At 45.3% G+C, this 17,752-nt stretch overlaps 2 protein-coding genes across 9 annotated transcripts in view; one reads left to right on the plus strand and one right to left on the minus strand.

Moving 5' to 3' along the window:
- Nucleotides 1-8,322, plus strand: part of CTBP2 (C-terminal binding protein 2) — a 163,323-nt gene extending 155,001 nt beyond the window's left edge. For 3 of the 4 annotated variants that reach the window (XM_060033863.1, XM_060033865.1, XM_060033866.1), the window contains 5 exons: nucleotides 2,875-3,089; nucleotides 3,565-3,695; nucleotides 4,217-4,344; nucleotides 4,771-4,888; nucleotides 6,825-8,322. In XM_060033863.1, the coding sequence (XP_059889846.1) occupies nucleotides 2,875-3,089; nucleotides 3,565-3,695; nucleotides 4,217-4,344; nucleotides 4,771-4,888; nucleotides 6,825-7,005 (773 nt within the window). In that variant the 3' untranslated portion in view covers nucleotides 7,006-8,322. The remainder of the gene's footprint in view (nucleotides 1-2,874; nucleotides 3,090-3,564; nucleotides 3,696-4,216; nucleotides 4,345-4,770; nucleotides 4,889-6,824) is intronic. The other variant, XM_060033862.1, reaches the window with a different exon arrangement.
- A 331-nt stretch (nucleotides 8,323-8,653) lies between these two features.
- The window catches only part of ZRANB1 (zinc finger RANBP2-type containing 1), a 69,079-nt gene continuing 59,980 nt past the window's right edge, over nucleotides 8,654-17,752 (minus strand). For 4 of the 5 annotated variants that reach the window (XM_060033870.2, XM_060033867.2, XM_060033868.1 and 1 more), the window contains 4 exons: nucleotides 15,003-15,123; nucleotides 13,360-13,489; nucleotides 13,025-13,254; nucleotides 8,654-11,854 (listed from right to left, as the gene is read on the minus strand). In XM_060033870.2, coding sequence (XP_059889853.1) covers nucleotides 11,636-11,854; nucleotides 13,025-13,254; nucleotides 13,360-13,489; nucleotides 15,003-15,123 — 700 coding nt within the window. In that variant the 3' untranslated portion in view covers nucleotides 8,654-11,635. The remainder of the gene's footprint in view (nucleotides 11,855-13,024; nucleotides 13,255-13,359; nucleotides 13,490-15,002; nucleotides 15,124-17,752) is intronic. The other variant, XM_060033869.1, reaches the window with a different exon arrangement.

Consider the following 17,752-nt stretch of genomic DNA (forward strand, 5'->3'; position numbering starts at 1 on the left):
CCTCTCTGCGTCAGTTTCTGATCTGTCAATTGGGAATGAGTGTTAGCAACACGGTTGCTGCCTGGAAGCACACGGGTGTGTTGTGACTGCAGGGCTTGGCTTCCAGAAGGCCCCCCAAGCTGCCGGTCAGCCGTCAGCTTGGAGCTCTGTGTTTCCGAATAACTGAGGGCAGGACCTCTGGGACGGCCACAGTGCCTCCTTGTGCCGCAAGTTCCTGTCCAGGAGGCCCGGGTACCGGCTGGAACAAGTAGAAGGAGCTGGGCTTCTTCCAGGAGCGTACATCTTTCCAGCACCCGGGTGTGGGTGCTAAGAGCCCAGGTTTCAGGGGTGATCACACTCAGGGAGCTAATCCTTTCGCCAAAGAGTCTGTCTTCATTTTTCTGGAGTGGAAGATACAATATGACTCAAATGCCGGTGCTCTGTGAGCCGCAGCGCCCTCTGCTGGTGCCCGCGGGGCTTCCCACCGCTCTGGGAAGTGGGTCTTGGAGACGGTTCTTAGAACAACGTGCATTCTTAAGCCGACGCACAGGCCTCAGGTGGGCTCCGGCCAGGGTGCAGAGTCTCACCTTGCGAGTGGCCCGGCCACGTGGTAGACCACTTGTTTCCAGGGCGTCTGACCGCAGCCATCCCAGCAAGTTCTTACGGGGGACGTTTCTTCGGCTGTACCCTTTGCCATCCATCTTTTGAAGGCCGGTCCCGTGAACTCCAGCCCTGTTTACTCAAGACCGTAAGCCAAGCACTGCCACAGTCCCGGAGCCCCCCTGCACACTAGGTTTTTCCTTGCTACCTTTCCTGGTCTCTCTGGAGCCTCCCAGAACTGTAGGCAGAGCTGAGGCAGGAGGCGGCATGGTCATACGCGGCCTCACGCCTCTGCTGCCGCCCTGACTGTTTGGGGCTGAAAGCCTCCGCCTGCCTAAGAGTCGGCCGAGAAGCAGCAGCAGAGCCCGGAGTGTGGAGCAAGTTCCTCCAAACCCAGTTCATGCTGCCGCGCAGGGGCCTGGATGGGGCGCTGTCGTGAGCTTGACCCCAGCCCGGGCTGGTGGTGGGTACTGCTCCAGGCCAGCCTCCGAGTTGGGAATAAGCATGAAAAATCTGAAGGGAAAGCGTGCCAACAGTGACAGTATTTTTATTTTATGTTTTTGTTTGTTTTTTGGTTTGTTTATTTTGCGGTACGTGGGCCTCTCCCGTTGCAGGGCACAGGCTCCAGACGCACAGGCTCAGCGGCCATAGCTCACGGGCCCAGCCGCTCCCCAGCATGTGGGATCCTCCCGGACCGGGGCACGAACCCGTGTCCCCTGCATCGGCAGGCGGACTCTCAACCACTGCGCCACCAGGGAAGCCCTATTTTGTCTTTTTAAGGCCAAGGCAATTAGGTTCTCCTCTCTGAGGCTGGGTTTTGATCAAGTCAGTAAGACTATTTATCATCAGGTCTTGCAAAATTTAGTCAGGAAAACCCCATGGCTGAAGTAGAGCCAGTGGAAAGATGAGGGTTCGTGAATTTATGAAAAGCAGAGCCATGGGGAAGGCTCTGGTGACCGGCCGTGACTCCGCCCCGGGCACTGCCGCCGGGACCCCATCTCCTGTGAAAGTGTGTTAGGACGCGGGGGGGAAGGAGGGCAGCTAAAGGCCGGCAAAGCGGGGGTGGCGGGTGTGCTGGCATTGGCCGTGAGCCCCAGCTGCCGCGTGGTGGGGGCGCTTGGTTCCGAACCTCGGGTACGTCAGAGGGGGGTCTTCGGGTCACTGCTGCCCTTCCCGCCCCTGCCGTCGTGCTGGCTCCTCTGCAGTGTGGCTGTACTTCCTGGCTCGCCGTGTCCAAGTGGTGACACTGAAGAGGGATGGCACGAGGGGTGTGACCACGGGCGACCCCGCAGCTGTCCCTCCTGATCAGAACGGCCTTATCAGAGCTTTGCCTCCAGACCATGGCGGTGGTGGATCTGCCGCCCATTTGGATTGCAGTTTCAGCAGGAGGCGGTGGCGGTCCGCCACCCCACTGCCCTCCCACGGGCTTCCCTTCTTCCTCCTGCACATTTGAGTAATGGTTTTCGAGCCAGATTTATTCTGTGCTCTCCCCAAATCAGCTCCTCCAGGTATCATTCACACCATTTTGTGTTCAAGCTGAAAACTGCTCTGGGAAGCAAGAGGTGCCGTCTATGGGGGTCAGCGGGTTTGCGCAAATGACGGCCACTCAGGAGTCAGGGAAGCCTTCGCGTCCTGTTAGGCGACGTTGCTGTCTAACTTGCTGGAGGCCTGACCCACGCTCCACGTGTGCTCAGAGCCCCACCTCTCAACCAGAGCACTTCCCCACATCCATCGGTGCTCAGGCCAGACTGCAGTGGTCAGTTTCGATCACTGTTCATGAGCAAACCTGGTGGCAATTACACAAGAGAACAGTCCCTGTTTGACACTGAGTACAATAAAGAGATGAAGCTCAGGTTAAGAAGCCCACTATATCAGCAAACAAGTAGGGGAAAGAGAATTTCGAAGGAGATGATATCGGTGATGGTTGGGAGCTGGCACGTGGAGTTCCCTAGATTGTTCTCTCTAGTTATGTCTATGTTTGAAAATGTGCCTAATAGGAACCTGAAAACAAAACAACTACTCTGGTAGCAAGTACAGGTGATAAGCGCTGCCCTGCTCACCCAGAAGCGTTGGCCCGGCTCCGGCCCCAGTGACCTGGGGAGAAGTGCTGGCCTCAGGTGGCACCAAGCCCTGGGCGTTCGGTTCTCCCAGCACCACCACAGACTGGGTCCAACTGCCAGAAGTGCTGGAGGCAGCAGAGCTGCGGCTGGGCACCACGCAAGGTCCCCGCCTCGGGACGAGCGTCGGCAGGAGGCGCGGGGGCCTCGCTCACCTGGACGCTCTCTTTCTGCACAGGTCGCACGGGGCAGGCGGTTGCCGTTCGAGCCAAGGCCTTTGGATTCAGCGTCATATTTTATGACCCCTACTTGCAGGATGGGATAGAGCGGTCCCTGGGCGTGCAGAGGGTCTACACCCTGCAGGACTTACTGTATCAGAGCGACTGCGTCTCCTTGCACTGTAATCTCAACGAACATAACCACCACCTCATCAATGACTTTACTATAAAGCAGGTAAATTGAAATAAATGGTCTCAGACCCTGGAAACGTCTGTCAAAACCAAAGGGGGAATGGGAAACGGTCCAGTGGACACACCAGTGAGCGGAGAAGAAAGTCCCCCGAGGCATCAGCAAGGAGCTGGGCGGGGCCCCCTCCGTGAGATGGGCCGTGGTGAGCGGGGAGGGGCAGGACCCGGCCCAGGACCCAGCTCTGACCAGGCCTGGCCTCCAAGACAGCCAGTTGACAGGTCACGGCTCCCGCTGCCCCAGCTTGCAGCCCTCTCTCTCGGGGTCAGCGGGAGCGGCCCCCCCGGCCCCCCGCTGTCACCGAGGCTCTGCGCTCCCTTCCCCCGCAGCCGCTGCGCGCGCATCAAACACCCAGACCCACTACCATCCACTGCCGCGGCTCCCTTCTTCAAACCTGGGTGCAGGCTCCTCCCAAGGCGGCAGCGGCGGCACCCGTTTACCAGCTTTTCCCTCCCCCTCGCAGATGAGGCAAGGAGCATTCCTAGTGAACGCGGCCCGCGGCGGACTGGTGGATGAGAAAGCCTTAGCCCAAGCCCTCAAGGAAGGCAGGATACGAGGGGCGGCCCTCGACGTGCACGAATCGGAGCCTTTCAGGCAGGTTTGGTAGCTCAGGGCTCGCACAGGAACTCGCAGGAGCCCCACTGTGACCTCGGGGCAGCTTCCCAGACGGGTCCTGGGTGGGCACCTGGAGACCAGGTTTACAGCCTCTGCTCTTCTAAGGTCTGTGCTGTATTCTCACCAAGTATAAAAGGGCCAGAAGTTCCCCCAAAGATCAGAAAGGGGACAGGCAGGAAGACAAATGGCGGTGAAGAGCAGGCTTTCCCCGTACTCTGGATTGCTCTGGTTGGAGGCAGGCTAGTCGGCCCTCCCTAGAATTGTCCCTTCTTTCCGAGTCCCTCGTGATGCCTGACGCTAATTAGTTTTATGAGTATGTTCTTACACTCCCAACCCTTAGGAAACAGACTGCAGAATCCCCCTCCCCCCCAGCCCCGTGGTTTTATCTGTGTGGCTAGCATTCCACACGGCCAAGGGCTCCCTTTTGAGGAGCAGGGCGGGGAGTGAGAGTGACGTGCGTTGTTTTCCTCATCTGCTGTGTTTTTTGTATACTCATCTAGCTTTGCTCAGGGTCCCCTGAAGGACGCACCGAATCTCATTTGTACACCCCACACGGCCTGGTACAGTGAGCAAGCCTCCCTGGAGATGAGGGAGGCGGCCGCCACCGAGATCCGCCGGGCCATCACAGGTGAGCCCTCCGCCACGCTGGCCGCCTCCAATCCCAGTGACGGACACGCGGAAGGGGGCGTGGGGCTTTGCTGCTGGCAGAGGTGGTCTCTAGGCATCAAGTTGAAGAAATTCGGAATGAGTTGGGCCCCGTTTCTTTCAGGGGAAACCAATTCCCTTTTGTATTAGCCAGTGCAAGTCTCGCAAACCTGGAAGGGGAGGGAGCCCCAGGGGGAGCCGTGGGCAGCTCCCTTCTGTTTGGCTGGAGCCCAGTGTGGTTCAGGCCCTGGAACAAGTCATATGTTGTGGAAATACAAGGGCCGGCCCTTCCTATCAAAGAGTAAGAGACTTGCATTGTAGCTTGTCCCCGCATAACAGAGAAGTATAACATTTAAGTCACTGTGACCTTGAAAAATACATATGATTACTTTTAATCATCTTATTCCAGGTCGCATCCCAGAGAGCTTAAGAAACTGTGTGAACAAGGAATTCTTTGTCACAACAGCTCCCTGGTCAGTAATAGATCAGCAAGCAATTCATCCAGAGCTCAATGGTGCCACATACAGGTGAGGAGAGGAATGGGCTGAGCCCTGCTCCCTGGGGGAGGGCGGAGACGGGGGACCTGGGGACGTTAAGCCAACCTGAGCGCTAGTAAGAATTACACTGTCCCCTCCTCTCAGTTCTTCCATTCCTCATTTCCGTGGAACAAACATAGTTTGGGGACAGAGCCGAGAATTGGAATTCCTATTTTAAAGGGGGTGCGGGGTACGGGTGGGTTGTGCATTCCCCAGCGGGTCTGAATCACTGTTCATTCCGAAGCCACTTGAAAACCAGAGGGTTTCTAGGTGAAAAGGTACAGAAAAGGTCATCAAGGAAGAGGGCCTGATTTTGTTTTCTAACTTGAACTTTCTGTCCAAGGAGAGCATTCTGGCCAAAGCCCAGTCCATTTGACGGGGGGGGGGGGGGTGTCGTCTTTTATTTCTCCGTGAAGCAGGAAGTTTGACCCCAGGGGCACGTGACAGTGACAGAGTTTGGGTGGGACTGAGGCAAGAGAGCCTGCACTGGAGACACGAGCCAGGACCCTTGGAAGGGACCAGGGGTTTTGTCTGTGGTAGTTTTCCATGGTTCTCTTCCCCCAGCATGGCCGGTTGCAGGGAAATAGCTCCTCCCCCATAAAGGAGAGAAGCTGCAGCGTGGAATGCCAGAAGGGACCTTTTGTTCTGCTTACTCTGACCCAGGACTGCCCCACCTTGGCAGTACTGGGCCAGATGGCCCGTGCATTATAGGATGTATAGTGGCAGCCCTGGCCCCCACCCGCTAGAAGCCGATAGCACCTCCCACTCCCAACGGTGACAACTAAAAACGCCCCCCAGACACTGCCCGAGATCCCTGGTTTTGAACCACTGCTCTAGGGGGCGATTAAATACAGTCTGTGTAAAAGGACCCATACATGGAAGCTCCTATCTGGGCAAGGAAGCCCAGCGGTTTCTTCCCAAGTCACGGGGCTTTGTTTGCACGCAGCACGTTCTATTAAAGGCCCACTTGCGTTTTACCCTCATAAGCATTTTCAAGCATCACTTGGGCCCAGCCCAGCACCAGATTGGATTCCCCTGTTTGTCCATGTTGGTGGCCTACCCTTTAAGGGCCACGTCCTAATTATTCCTCTAGACAGAGCAAGGCTCCTTGGCCCCTTGGAAAACTGCTTGTGCTGGAGGGTTGCAGCTCACAGGGTCCTGTTCATCAGAGTCCTCCTGGACAGTCCCTGACCAGCGTCACTGTAACAGGCCGAGACCCCGTCCCCTTTACCGCAAGTGTGAAGGGTTTGATAACTTGGAGAGGAAGACTAATTCTAAAGCCCCTGCTTCATAAGTATGTTTTGTCCTCAGTGTTTAAATACACGAGTCACACCTGTGCATAATGTCCATGTGCTCGGGCGTGCGCACGCACACAGCCATTCCTGTGCCTGCAGGATAAGATGAGGCCACGTTCAGGTGCCCTCCAGGTACCCTCAGAGGGCAGGCATCCTGCCCATCACCAGCTCACCATCTCCCCTGCTGCTGCCCTGTCCCCACCCACATCTCAGGTTATGGGAGCCGGTAACTAACCAGCCTAGGAAGTCACACTTCGCAAGCGTACTTCATGCCCTCTGTTAGGAAATCATTAAAGCCTTTGATATAACTGATGAACACTTTCTAACGCAGCCGGAAAACTTGGAATTTATTTTGTCCAAAACGTTTTACAAATGCGACACGGTTTCCCCACACACGATTAATTAGTATAGTCTATTGCTGTTGCCTAAAAGCTACAAAATTAGTGCTTTGATTGGACTAACTAGGCTTTGTTGTTTATGAATTAGATGTCCATGTTTAACTTTACCATGTAGACTTCTCCTTGCTTTGGAGGTAGGAGGTATGACAACCCATCCCATAAACAGAGCAAGAGCTTGGCAGCTTCTGGGGCCTGAACTTAACCGGCCCTTTCTCTTGTGCCCGCCCTCCCTAGATACCCGCCAGGCATCGTGGGCGTGGCTCCGGGAGGACTTCCTGCAGCCATGGAAGGGATCATCCCCGGAGGCATCCCGGTAACCCACAACCTCCCCACGGTGGCACACCCTTCCCAAGCTCCCTCTCCCAACCAGCCCACAAAACACGGGGACAGTCGAGAGCACCCCAACGAGCAATAGCAGAGAGTGACGGAAGGTAGCCATTCAGATACACCTGGGACCAAGAGACAGTGAAAAATAGATGAACTAAGAGAAAAGGAATCTGACAGTCTTTTTAACTGATTCTGGACATACGCATCATTGACGTTGCAGTGTTAAAACTACAAAGGAGCTCGAAGCCGAGACGTGGGAAAACTGAAGATGTCGTCTGCTTGTGGAAGCGCTGAAAAAGACTAGGACGTGATTTATTAACGACCAACTTCTGTTATTGTGTGTTAAGTTTTTCATCTGTGCATCAAATCACAAAGAATAAATAGATCTTTTTCCTTTATCAGTCCCTTGGACACAGCAGGTCCTGAACACCTTGCTCTAGAATGTTGCATCAGGAGTTCCAAACATCAAAATAAAAAATATTAAGAGGAAATCCCCATCCTATGACTCTAGTCCCTTCGGTCCACGGGGGCTGGTTACCTCTTTTGCTAATAGGACGATTAAATTACTACAAAATGGGGAGAAAACTGTTTGCCTGTGTTAGACAACCGCGAGCATAGGATTGAAGACAGTACAGGCTCCTGTACAGAGAAGTCTCTCCCATCTGAACTGCATACTGAGCGGGCAAGTTGGTTGTGAGTTCAGTAAAAACCCTCTGATGATGCAAAAAAAAAAAAAAAAAAAAAAAGTATTAAGTTTCACAAGCTGTTTGTACTCAAATATATTTTCTCAGTTTCAGATCCTCAGCTATTTTATTGAGTGGAAATTCTTGAACTGAAAGGGTTCAAGAAGAATAATGTTGCATTTCCTTATGTCTCAGGAAACACTTTTTATGGTAACTTGTCAGATTGTCTATGAACAAACCCACTTTTTTAGACATTGATAAAGTCTTCTTTTCTTCACGTGATATTTTATACAAGAACACTTCAGGTGTGTTATTAGATGTGACTGATTTTAACAAATCCTATTAGATTTGTATCAACTAGTTACATGTTATATTCATAGTCTTTTGTGAATCATCGCCTTTTTGTTTAAAAGATGGCCTATTTTGAGCCTTTGTATAGGTACATTCCTGTTTTTGTGACAAAAAAACCTTTAAAACTGTCCCAAACAGAAAAATAATGGCTATCAGAAATATGTTTTGTTTTAGTGTGAGTTACCGTTACTGTATTTGTTTATTGTAAAGGTGGACATTTAGCGTTCAGTGCAGTTTTCAATAAAAAGTAATAAAAATTTCTGTTAAGCTCTGAAATTCAAGTACAACTCACCAGTGTAAAAGTTCTCTCCTTGAGATGTTTAAAGGCAACTGCATTTTCAATTAGCCAGTTTCCCAACTCTTGTTATTCCGAGGGTCAAAGATTTACAGTACTTTTCTGTCATCTACCTATTCCATAACCAGACGCAAGAATGTTGATAATTACTTCATGTGATAGTTTAATTGAAAAAATCAAAACTTCACATAAGTCCATCCTTATCAAATCATGCCATCCCTAAGATGAAATAGTGGGTTAGAACTAAGTCAATTCAAGAAACAAAATTGGTCAAGTTTTAGAATTTTGATTTTAATTTACCCAAAAGCAAAATTATCTGGCTCAAGCATTAATGCAGGAAGGGAGGTGAATCTCAAAAAAAAATTTTTTTAATGATATTTACAAAGAAATGTTGCAAATTAATTAACATCAGCCATTTCCATAGGTTAGGAACTTTCCATTGATTTTATGGGTCTTCCTTCTCAAATAGCATTAAACCCCTTACTACTAGCAGTATCTGCAAATGTCAGTCACGTCCAACAATTCCAGGTACCGAACTCCTTTTCAGCCACCTCCCCCCACCCTTTCCCATTTAAAAAAAGAAGTCATGACAACTTAAAGCATCAACCTCCTCACTCATTTTAAGGTGGTGGTCCCATCCCAACTCTCCCATGAAAAATTACACTGAAACCACCTGACACGGATAGAGAGATCCTGGACAGAGATACAGCAAATGGTTACTGACCTATCACTCCGGGGAGCAAAGTGGCAGCTCAAGATCATCTTCACGACCACTTGTCAAACAGGCAATCAGTGAGGGGGTGACGTATGCACAAAAAGGAGACCCCCAACCGACTATGCACAGCAATAGTCCCTTAACACAGACTAAGTCTGTGACACGATGAGCCTAAAAACCAAAAACATAAAAAGGTCCAAATCCATGGTGTGCTTGGGTTTTGACAGAAAACACCACACTGTATTCTCCCTAGAAAAAGAACCATAAAGTCCATACAGTTAAAGGTATTACTGTCCGGAGTCAACCAAAAGACATACAATATCTGTCACCCTGCCATATATAATCTGAGAAAGGACTGCAAACTCTATCTTGGGACAACAGTTATGGCTGTTTGATAGTTCAAGAGCTTAACATAGCATTGATTCACCAAAATGTTGGCCTTTACCAGCCAATCTGCTGTGAAAACCATTTAAAGCCCCATCCCTGTCTGGAGCCTAAGAAATGGAGTCATATATATATATATATATATAATTCTTTCCCACAGGGAAGAATGCTGTACCTGTTAAACTAGATGTGGTCAGGGTCACTGATCTATAAATAAATAAATAAAGAGGCACCTCAGGGGACACACCACGCAGCAAACACAACACACGGAGGCTAAGGCTAAAGACCGAGCCTGCAGTTTTCTGAACAGCACTGACTGTAATGTAGACCGTAGCAACTAGATGCTTTTCCCTCAAACATTTCTCTTCGGATTCTTCAACTGGGAGAGCAGTTTTTGCTTAACAGCAACTAGAACAGGATGTCTGGCCACTAAAGAATTCTCTCCCTATATATGGAGAAAAGTTTATAGGGATGCTGTGCTATGTAATTAGAATGGCAGCCTTCTAAAAAATTAATTCTGTCCAAAATGAAAGCAAACCGTAGAGTCAATTTGTAAGAAAACATTAACCATTTGAAACAGTAACATACACATTACATCAAAATTCATTCATATGGAATCAAATTGCAAATATTTTTCCTGCAAGTTGTAGCATGCAGCAAAAGCGATCATCCTGGGAACACGTTTCAAGGAGTGTTCAGAGAGGGAAGAAAGAACTAGAGAGATGACATCTCATAGGTAATTTTCTATTTTTAGTATTCCAGCATCAAATCTGAGGTTGTGCACATTTCAATAGCATCTAAACAGAACTTAGAAGAAAACAAGAAGTAAATATTTCAAGGTTTTCACAGCCTTTTCATCAAAGGGAAGGAAAAGTGTGAGTGAGTGAGTGAGTGAGTGAGTGAGTGAGTGTGTGTGTGTGTGTGTGTGTGTGTGTGTGTGTGTGTAGGGCTTCTTGCCAAATTCCTTGCCACATCAATAGTCTACAAAGTGCTTACCAGGACACTAAGTCTTTTTGTGTTCCTGAGATAGGTCTGAAATTTTTACCCAGTTTTGAATGTATACCTGAAGTGGTCAAATAATACTTTTTGTAGAAAGTTTTCCTACCTAAGATTATAGTCTTAACTTTAAATAAGAATGGCCACAATTAACCAACATGCAAAAATTCTCAGACTACTCACTGAGAAATTCATTATACAATGCATTTACCACCTTACTGCGTTCTTAAATCTTTATTCTATACTGAACTGATATTCCCAATTAGCCCAAGCAAAGGCATGCCTTTCTAACACAATTTGCTTAAAGCAGGGTTGATGATAAAAGACAGTTAAGAATCCACAGACTCTATGCATGGCAACCTGGGAGAGTATAACATTGTCAACAGAGTCAAGTGGGCGAATTTCACACAATTCATTCAGTTACATACGAGTGGGCCGGCTCCCCCAAGCACTCCCCCGCCAGCACTCCCCTCACTTACATCCACCGAATAACTATTCACAAAGAGACTGCTGCCCAGAGTCTGGTAGAAGAAGCCCCATCTTAAGGGCACTCTTCCAAACAAATAAATACCTAAACACTGAAAAGGGGCATTATCAGAAACTTTTAAAAAGACAAAATAATAGAAACCAAAACCCTTTCCAAAACAAGGGAACGATGTCTATGCAAAGTTCACTCAATAAAAAATCCTTACTTTTCTTACAGTTTGTTCCTTAAAGATTTTATTTTATTTTATTGGGCACAACAGGAACTAAATTATTAATAAAAATAAAAGCTTGTTTTTATGTTTTGCTGTGGGTAATTTGTACAAAAAGTTTCCAAATCTCTAACGAGCTCTAGTGAGATATAATGTAAAACGGATCTTTTAAGATGCAAGTAGAATGCCAGGTTCTACTTAAAAAAGAATTATCTCAAAGGAACAAAGAGTGATCTGCCATGTGCTTTTGGAGGTGCCCATGCTGGAAAAAACTTCTCAATAATATGAAGATGCTGGTACAACTTTTCCTATTACACAACTTCTTACACAACCACATGCGTTACATTTATAGACAGATTTACAATTTGAAAGGAAAAAAGTTCTGTCTTAATAAAATTCATTTTTTACAAACTGTAGTCCAAAGTTCTGTCTCCTCACAGCAGATGCATCATCTCCACGGGGTGTGGATCAGAAAAACCCTTCCAAGCAGATCCTGCCAGATCTGCTTCATTCCATGCCGTGCACTCTGCCTGGAGCACCGCAGCAGCGTGGAGGTCACTACAGAGCTGGTACCTTGCTCTTCTGCTCTTTGATTATTTTCATTCATCTTCATCATCTTCGTCTTCCTCCCCATCAGACAGGGATGAACAAGGCCGGATCTGTCGGTAGCGGTCAAGCCATTTTTCTACCATTTGCGTGACCAGAGGGTGATTTCGCCGCCGGGAGCTCTTCTGCATGGCCACGAGAACTCCTCCCTCAGTCACACAGCAGTCCAGCCACTCCCTGAGCAGCTTTTCTTGCTGTTCCTCATTACCTAGCTTTTAGAGGAATGTGAAGAAGAGGGAAAATAACACAACAGATCACAGACTTGACAGGAAAAATTTAACAGAACCCTACAGCTGGTATGATTAATGAAAAAGGCCAGAGCAACGAAGTGTTTCAACATGGTTTCCACCTCTCATCAATTTTATGTTTAAAACCCAGTTTCCTGTGGTTAAATAGAAAAAAAATCTATGGGAAAATTCACAGAAAAACCTAGAGGGAAGAATAGCCTAGTAATAAGTTAATTTGTTTGATATAATAGCAAAAAGCAAATGTTATCTAATAAGCTGATCCTTGCAGCTTCAAACAGAACAAGGTAAGTTTACTCAGAAAGTTATGTATATAGGCTCAAGGAACAAAAATTATCTGAACTTTTTTCTTAATATCATGGTTATAAAAAGTTTATAATTATTACTAGTATATGAAATAAAAGACCAATAATTTTATAAGAATTTGGGCTGGAGCGCTCTTTTACACATTCTCGCCACCTCCCCTGCCTGGCGTGCACCACCTGCTCCCCCGTAGCTCCAGTGACCTCCCACCTGCTCCTGTTCCCACCACTGCCCAGGTATCGAGTCTCAACCGAGTTGCCAGTATTCCTCTTCTGGGCAAACTGGCTGTTGGCTCCCCAGCTTACCCAGAATAAAGCCAAAGATTTAAAAGACCGTTGATGACCCCATGCCACCCCTTAACCTCTCAGCCTCGTCTCTCCCCGCTTGCCCAATCCCCACAAACCACACTGGCTTGAACTTCCCTCTACCTACAACTCTCTTCCCCCAGATTCTGCAAGACTCCTTCCTCTTTCAGGTCTCAATTCAGGCGTCACCTCCTCAGTGATGCCTTACCTTGGGCCCCCGGTGGCCCCCTCATCCCCCCCTTTCCCCCTCACCCCATCTTTTTATCTCCTCAGCACTCAGCACTACCTGAGGGCTAGGACTTTGGTCTTCACTGCTTTATCTCTGCAGAACACATCCTACACAGCAATTCTGAAAAGATAAATTTCAAAGTCTGTCTGACCAGGATTTATAGAAAGTGACAATTACTACGACCTAGTTCAAAATTGTAAGTGGTAGTACAGATAATACCACACCTGAAAGACACACTAGGCTGGGTTCTGGTACAGTGCTGCTACTTTAAGTAATTAATACAAGAAACAGGCTTCTTACCTCCTGAGCAGAAAGGAAGTGCACATGGAGTAACTTCCTTTCACTGTCAACCAGAGGCAGAAATGTAATGGTGACATCGTCATCGGTGTTCAGGTTAGCACCAGCACCTCGGTTACCATAGCCATCATTTTCCATGGCAACCAAAGCAGAGAAGTGGCCCCTTGTATAGCCCAGAGCAATCGGACTTTTCCAACAAAAACTCTGTTCCCACAACAAAGGCAAATACACACCTGGAAAGAGGGAAGAAAGTCACAATGAGATTTTCAGGATGTGACTGCAATGTGCATTAAAATAATAAACAAGAAAGCTCCAAAATACTCATGATAATGGCTTACCTTGAAACCGAGTATATCCCAAAGTTTCTCCCCGGAAACTTTTATAATATTTTACTCCATAAACTATAATTGGTCGTCTAAGAATATGTGCAAGTACAAAAATGTGGGTCTGTTCCAAACTTGCTCCAGGCTGTACAGAACAAAATAAAAGAAAGCAAATTCTCTTTAAAACATTTATTACCACCCCGGAAAACTGATGTGTATAACACAATGCTACCCTCCTTCATTATTACACTACCTCAATTCATTTAAAAAATATAGTAATACTACTGTCCAACTAAAGAGTTTGATTCCTCAAATAGCAAAGTCCAATAAAAGAAATCTGCAAAGTTTATGTACAGGTATCCAAACTCAAGAACTGAACAGATATGTTTAAATACTGATTTCAGAAACAAGAGATTCAGACAGCAAAGGAAGCTTGATTTATATAACTGCCTTCTGGTTAAGTTACTTGTGAAAGTACTACCTACAACAAGGTCCACCCGAAGTAAAAAGAACTTCGTTATTTCACACAAACATAAATGGCTGCAAATGGCTGCATCACCTAAGGCAAGAATATGCAACAGGTCTCCCTTCCCCCCATAATGATTCTGACAGCACCTTTACAGGAGGTACATGTCTCAGATGTAAAACAGTCACTGTGAACCCTGCCCAAATGACCCAAAGACAGAAGGTACTTCCCTCAGAGGGTACTAATGAATTATGATGCTTTCTGCAAAGAAAAGAAGTGGTTTGTTGTGCATATATTTGAAGTTTATAGTTAAGTATATTAATATGCTTCATAAAATAAAACTAGCATGAGTGTGAGGGACAGCCCTACACAATACATCTATAAAAGTTCATTCCCAAGTTAGTTAATCATTCCTGTCCACGGCACCTTCTCCTTGGCCTACGTCACGTGGACGGAGGCTCCTCACCTGGGGAGCCTTGTGAAGATCACAACTTGATCCTCAGGGGCCTGGCAGCTCAGCATCAGCACCCACCACTAGCACAGAGATCTTGGGGAAGTGTCCCCTCGGACACAGAATGGGAGCTAACCCGTAGGTAGGTAAAACAGGCATAAAGCCACCACTTCTTAAAATTTTTAATTTATTATTTTTTAAAATTTTTATTGGAGTATAGTTGATTTACAATGTTGTGTTAGTTTCTGCTGTACAGCAATGAGAATTGTTATACATATACCTATATCCACTCTTTTTTAGATTCTTTTCCCATATAGGTCATTACAGAGTATTGAGTAGAGTTCCCTGTGCTACACAGTAGGTCCTTATTAGCTATCTATTTTATATATAATAGCGTGTATATGTCAATCCCAAAAAGTCACCTGAGAGGACAATATAACTGAAGAGTAATCTGAGGAAATATTTAAGAGGTTAGAATCACCAAGTACAACTTTTATTTGGACAGTTTTTTAATCACTTAATATAAGAAACATGTTGCCCTCCCTGTGCTGCAGCGAGGACTTGCCTATGGTCCCAGAGCTGATAAACAGCAGTCACTAGAACCCAAGTCACCTGCTGCCAAGTCAAGCGCTCTTCCCTTCATGCCACACTGCCTCCAACATGGTCTTCGTGTAAACCAAGGCATTTAGACCAGCTGCCTCACTTTTCTCATAGGAGCAACATGCCCTGAAGCATTCTTACCTGACTAGCAAGAGAGAGTATAAATGCCCAGTCTTCTTGCCACTGTTCTTCTCTCAAGGAAAAATGTAAACCAAAGCTCTGAGAATACCAGGACTCCCAATCTTTCCAACGTGTATAAAACCTAAAAGCAACAGAGTAAAACAGAAGCCTTTCTATAAACAGTTCATTTAATGTTCCGATCATTTATTTAATGTAGTCTTTAAGCAATTCAAATGCAGAGATTAATAATTAATTTTACCTGGCTTGCAGTATATTTTTCCAATTAAAAATGCCTCCTTTCTGCTAGCAGACATCTTTTAACATATCCTCAGACATAATCTGATTCACCACCCACCAAATTTTCATCAAAACTACGAACACTAGTGATGAGAACGGTTGATTTCAATTGTCTACTATTGGTTTACGAATAAAAACTAAAAACACTCAAAATCATCTGAGAGGTTGGATAAAAATCAAAGACACTACATTTCTCCATTAATGAATAGTTATCCACTACTTGGTCACAGACTAGAAATAGCCCATGTGTTTATAAGAATATCAAAATCACTTCCTTGAGATTTCATTCATTAAATAAAATTATTTGATTATCACATGACAATTGAAATAAAAAATCACTGTAACTACAAGAACAATCCCTTCTTCATGCTTAATACCTGTTTAAATACTTCGGCCTAATAAATTATGAAGACTAAAAATCAAACTAGGCCACTGGTAGACTGAATTACTAAAAGCAAAACATTCTTTTTCTTTAGATCAAGTATACAAATAAAGCCGGATATAATTATGCTCAAAACTGTGATCCACTGTCTTACAAAACAAACCAGCAAAGACCTCTGAAGACATTTAACCTGTTTGTAACATTACATTCCTCTCACATGTAGTGAACTATCAGAAATCCCCAATACTTTTATGTATTTGAATTCTAGGTAAAAGAATCAAAAGATCAGAAAACATTCTTTTGCTGTTGTTGAAATGTTAAGGTATTAAATGTCTTAGTGTCACACGTTTCTTTAGAGTAACTTAATGCAGGGCTCCGTAAAAAGTAAATTAATATATTTTAGATTTAAAAAAGAATGTTATGGAGGCTTAACTCTTGTTTGATTAGAGAAAAAACTTTTCTATGCCAGAGAACCATAGGTTTTCTCTTTTTAAATCAGGAATGTAAGTTTCAATGCCAAATGTTTAAAAATAAAATATGGATATTCCTCTTTTAAAATACCTAAGATACACAGAAATATATTTCAATGCACCAATGACAAAATACATTGTTTTAATAAATTCGAGGAAAAATATCATGAAACACAGAAAGTTGCTGCAGTTAAGAAATTTCTTGGTTGCTGCCTAGGATCGTTTTATTGAATGAGACACCTAAATGTGCCAGAAATCAAATGATGACTTCACTCAAAACTCAAAAAGACTGCAGAAAAAGGCTGTTCAAAATATATTTTAAAAATAAGCATGTTCAAATAATCACACCCACCACACAAAGACCTAAACACTCAAGCTACCTGGCTCACTGAGAACAGACAAGCAAACCAAATCCAGGAATACGAGGCCAAGCAGGACAGCAAGTTTGGCTTTAACACTGAGAAGTCACTTCGGGGCTTCCCTGGTGGTGCAGTGATTAAGAATCTGCCTGCCAATGCAGGAGACACGGGTTTGAGCCCTGATCCAGGAAGATCCCACATGCCACAGAGCAACTAAGCCCGTGCACCACAACTACTGAGCCTGTGCTCTAGAGCCCGCGTGCCACAACTAATGAAGCCCGTAGCCCCCGCTCGCCACAACTAGAGAATGTCCACGAGCAGCAACGAAGAACCAATGCAGCCAAAAATAAATAAATTTATTTTTAAAAAAATCAATTCCACATTCATGGATGAATTCCACATTCAGTGCAATCTCTATCAAAATCTCAAGAGGACTTTTCTGCAGAAGCTAGAACCTAAAATTTATCTAGAAATCCAAAGAATTCAGAATAGCAAAAAGAATCTTGAAAGAAGTAGTACAAAGTTGGAAGACTTATACTCCAGATTTCAAAACCTACCACAAAGCTACAATCATCAAGAAAGTCTAATGTCAGCATAAGGACAGACATACATATCAACAGGAAAAAATTGAGAGTCCAGAAATAAACTTTTACTTTTAAGGTAAAATACTTTTTGACAGAAGTACCAAGGCATTTGAATGGGAAAAAAAAATAAACAGTACTGGGACAACTGGATATCCATGCAAAACAGATGATTTTAGATCTTTACCTCACACCTTCAATAAAAATTAGCTCAAAATGGGTCACAGACTTTAAATGTAAAAGCTAAAACTATGGAATTCCTAAGTGAAAACACAGGAATAAAACTTTAAAATTTTAAATTTAAAAACTGTAAACAACTATAATAAGTATGCTAAGGGATCTAATGGAAAAAGAGAGCATGCAAGAACAGATGGGCAATGTAAGAAGAGAGATGGAAATCCTAAGAAAGAGCCAAAATGAAATGCTAGAGATCAAAAACACCAACAGAAATGAAGAACATTTTTGATAGGCTTATAGTGGACTGGATACAGCTAAGCAAAGAACCTCATGAAGATACATCAATACAAACCTCCAAATCTAAAAAGCAAATATAACACACATAGAAAAAAAAAGTGAATTTCAAATAACCATGGGACAACTACAAAAGGTATAACATACAAATGTCAATAATAGAGGGAGAAAAAAGAAAGTAACGGAAGAAATATTTGAAACAATGACTGAG

Source organism: Delphinus delphis, chromosome 16 (genome assembly GCF_949987515.2).
Source record: "Delphinus delphis chromosome 16, mDelDel1.2, whole genome shotgun sequence".
Classification (NCBI taxonomy): domain Eukaryota; kingdom Metazoa; phylum Chordata; class Mammalia; order Artiodactyla; family Delphinidae; genus Delphinus; species Delphinus delphis.